Raw genomic sequence first — 4,106 nt, 5'->3', positions numbered from 1 at the left:
GTATAGCCTAAGGATGACTGTGATTGTGTCTGTTAAACTGGTAACCCCGTCAAATAACATTGATTACATTGAGTGATTTTCAGGTCAGAGAAAGATGCCAGAGTTTCTGAATTGGAATTCCGAGTTGGATGACCGTTCAAAACAAAAAAGAATCCCAGTCTGAGCTTGTCCCCCCCCCCCCCCAGAGTTCAGTTGTCTTGAACGCACTGAAGTCGGAAGTTAGAGATTGCAGAGTTCCGAGTTCTTTTAAATGCGCCACTAGAGACCTAGGCTACCTCTTATTTCTGAATAAGGCTACCTCCAACAAAGAAGCCCTTGTGTCTGTATTGATGTGAGAAATAGGCATATCTACACAGTAATGGTGGCTGGCTGCGATATCAACTAACCTAAAGTTTTCTAGAGCTGATATGCCTATTTTAGCTAAATCGACAAATTAAATTGATTAGATTACTCTGCCAATGAAAAATATTTTTTCAAAATCATATACATGTAGACATTTGTAAGGCGTTCATGGTGAGATTTTTAATAATAAACTAAACAGACACTTAAACTAACACGTGATGCGTAACACATGTAGACGTTTTTAAGGCGTTCATGGTACGATCTTTCATAATAAAATTACAAGCAAACTGACATGATGTGTCAGTGCCACGTTACACAACGTGAACACTACGTCTACATGACGTGTACGCATGAGGCTTAATTCTGGAACTTATCACCCCCCATAGTTTGGGATTCACTAACCTAATGTAGCAGGCCAGGTATTCGCCTTCTGCCTGTAGCTTCTCAGCACCCTGTTATTTGCTGCCATCTAGTGACAAAGTGGTGCATGAAGCATGGGCTTTTCTGCAAGGAAGGATAGGACCTACAGGTCATCACTAGATAGCAAACACCCAACACCCACAAATGAGCACACCGGAACCTAAAACTAATCGGTGAGTGGCAAATGACGGTCAGCGCCCCGTTTTATTGTTTTTTCTAAACATGTAAACATACAAGACTGTGACCTGGAAACAATAATACGCAAAGACTGTTAACCAATAATAAAAAATATATATAATAAAACACCAAAACATTAACATACTTCTTTGAATGTCATATGTTTGCAAATACTGGAATGCTTGACAACATCAATATATATTCTTAAATATATATTTCTATATAGAGATCTTCAAATATTTTATATATTCATTCATATTTCCCCTTTAGGTCCTCTTTTCAATTGGTTCACATTCCTTACATTCCTTTACCCCTGGATCTTTTTGTGGCAATTTAGACCTGAAGATAGACATCCAAAGTCTAAGAAATGTAAATGTAAAGGCAGCGCACACACAATCTTTTAATATATATCCCCTGCTATATCCTCGAGGTAGGGAAATGCATCCAGCACTAGCCATTCCCTCTCACATTCCCTGATTAGATAGCGTGTATACAGATCAGGGTTCAAACACTATTTTAAATCTTTCAAATATTTTTTGGTGTTTGCTTCAGCCTGCCTGGAGTGTCAGATGGGTGGGGTTTGCAGTTTTGCGACTATTCTATTGTTTTTATTGTCCCAGGCAAGCTCAATCAAGCCCAGATTAAGTACTCAAAATGATTTCAAATAGTATTTGAACTCAGGTCTGCACTTAAATTGGGAGAAAGAGATACTGCATGTCCCTCTGGCCCTCTTTCAATCCTTCAGTCAATGGGAATTGAAACAACATGCGTTACAACGTCGCTTTGTTGTACTTTAAGGAGTAACCAACTGCAATTTCTAGACATTCCACCAGGGAGCCAGCGGAGAGGAAATCTAGCTCCGCCTCGATAAATTTGATGTAAATGGCCGAGCGTTCAGGGCCCATGGAGAGGCCCTCTTCCCTGGCTTGCTGCCCGGTGCCCCTGCAGTTCCCCTGGAGGAAGCGTGTGACGGCCGAGGGCTGCCTGCGGCTGTAGTGCTTGCCTGAGCTCTGAAAGTGCTGGAACAGGCACTGCTGTAGGGTCCTCTCCTCTGCGATGCCCAGGTAGCAGTAGGTCACTTTGGCCACCGTCTTCTCCCCCACTCTCCCTCCCGGGCCCACCACACTCTCGAACCCAGACCCGCCAGAGCCCGACGATCCAGAGAGAGGCAAGCTCTGGTCAGAGTCTTGGTGCTGCAGTGGAGAGTCTGGGGCCTCATCCTCCCCTGTGTAGTCTGACACCTCCTCGTAACCGATGGCATAAAGGCCATAAGTCTTAGGGATTCCCCCGGGTAGGAGGTACTGGGAGGCCCCGTTGCTGCAGCCCGTCACCCTTGACTGTGCTATTGGGATCCAGTCTACCTCCATGTGCAGCTCCAGGCAGCGTGCCTCGCTAATGGTGATGTCCAGGAACTTATAATAAACGTTCTTCCAGTTCATCTTCTGCACTTTGGTCATGATGACACGGCCCTCTGCCTTCTCCGGATTGAAGTACTCGCGCAGCCGCTTACCCAGAGGCACCTGAGAGCTGATCTCGGCGTAGTGGTAGCAGACGTCCTCGTGCCAGCGTGTGTTGTAGCCCACACCAAAGATGGCCAGCTTGTTGGAGAGGTGCAATCTGGAGAAGTCGGTCCACGTCTGGAAGTGCTCCCACTTCACCTGTACCGACTCCAGGATGCGCACCACATTCTGCATCACTTCCTGTTTCCTGAGAAGGACAGAAATACATGAATGTTCAAGATGAGGTTGGAACCAGTGGAGGGTTGGTAATGAGAACAGATTATACATTTTTATGAAGACTGGACGTTGAATAATGCAGTACCAGTCTCTGTCAGTGATTTGTTTTTAATAACATCTTGGCAGTAAAAAGTATTTATTTTGACCTTGTATCCATGTTACATGTACTGTTATCAGGTGTCATTAATTATATGGCAAAAACACATACTGAACTTGCTCCGAGGGCTCAGGTCGAAGCTGCAGGACACTGGCATTCTTTGGCGGCTGTGTTTCCTCTGAAGAAATAAAGGAACAGTATTTTTTATCATTAAAATAACACATCAAACGCTACCCTGACAGGCATATATGCTCATTACTCCTACAGTATTCATTTTGACAGAGTGAAGGAAGAGCCTGCATACTAAATCCAATTTTATTTGTCACATGCGCCGAATACAACAGGTATTACAGTGAAATGCTTACTTACAAGCCCTTAACCAACAATGCAGGCAGTGCTTCCAAATGTTTCACACTCTCATAGCTACCCCTAATAAGAACTACCAGTCCCCTGGATAGTCTACCTACAACTTTAACAAAAAAATAAGTCTGCTGACCTCTTCCCTATGTCATCACCAGAATCATCATCATCATCACCACCACCACCACTCACCAGTTTCCATCTCTCCCTCCTGGAAGGCGGAGGCCAGCACCTGGTTGCACCAGTCTTCTTGGGAGAAGTCCTCCATGGTGCTGCCGTCAGACTCCATCTCCTGGTACAGGCCACTACTGTTGATGAGGACAGGGGCACACGTCTGGGAGTCCCAGCCTCCCTGGCCAAACACCTTTTCCAGCTGCTCGATGGAGTAGCTACTTTTCCTCTTGCCGACGCCATGCTCCTTCACTCTGCTATAGCACCGGCGCAGCGTCTGCGGGTCATAATGGGTGTGTGAACCTCAGAGGAAGATCTTGAAGTTAGTGTTAGCTATTAGACTAGCTATAGGCCTATTCAATGCCACAAATACACCAGAGACGGCATAGTCACCCACAAAAGGACTGGGATCAAGATGAATGAATGGCTACATACATTTACAGAAATGATTTGCTTTGAAATGCATATAGCTGAGGATATTTTACTCTCTAAAATTGCACTAGATGCAAAATTCAGCACCCTTATGCAAACTTCCAGTTGGCTTTCCTGATAGCGATCTGGGTGCTTTTAGATATGTGGGTGTATTTACATATACAAGCGTTGCTTTCAACTGTATTGGGTTGCACAAAAACAGCCCATGGTAAGCAAGAAGTTCCATTTCAACTTATTGTGCCGGTGGGCAGGACAGTTGCTCATTATGACGGGAAGAAACAGACAACAAATATCTAAAGGATGGTATTAAATATACAACAGGCGGGCCTAATCCTGGATGCTGATTGGATTAAACCACGTTCTACCTGGTG

The 4,106-nt window shown here is 44.7% G+C and overlaps 1 protein-coding gene across 1 annotated transcript in view; it reads right to left on the bottom strand.

Annotated features, from left to right (window-relative positions):
- Positions 1–596: 596 nt before the first annotated feature.
- LOC139419475 (myb/SANT-like DNA-binding domain-containing protein 2) overlaps positions 597–4,106 on the bottom strand; it is an 11,433-nt gene continuing 7,923 nt past the window's right edge. The window contains exons 2-4 of the mRNA XM_071169423.1: positions 3,325–3,580; positions 2,884–2,950; positions 597–2,646 (exon numbers count right to left, since the gene is read on the bottom strand). Of these exons, the coding sequence (XP_071025524.1) occupies positions 1,710–2,646; positions 2,884–2,950; positions 3,325–3,580 (1,260 nt within the window). The 3' untranslated portion in view covers positions 597–1,709. The remainder of the gene's footprint in view (positions 2,647–2,883; positions 2,951–3,324; positions 3,581–4,106) is intronic.

The sequence above is a fragment of the Oncorhynchus clarkii genome, chromosome 10 (genome assembly GCF_045791955.1).
Source record: "Oncorhynchus clarkii lewisi isolate Uvic-CL-2024 chromosome 10, UVic_Ocla_1.0, whole genome shotgun sequence".
NCBI lineage: Eukaryota > Metazoa > Chordata > Actinopteri > Salmoniformes > Salmonidae > Oncorhynchus > Oncorhynchus clarkii.
The sequence above is the reverse complement of the archived record's forward strand: the minus strand, read 5'-3'. Positions and strand labels throughout refer to the sequence as shown.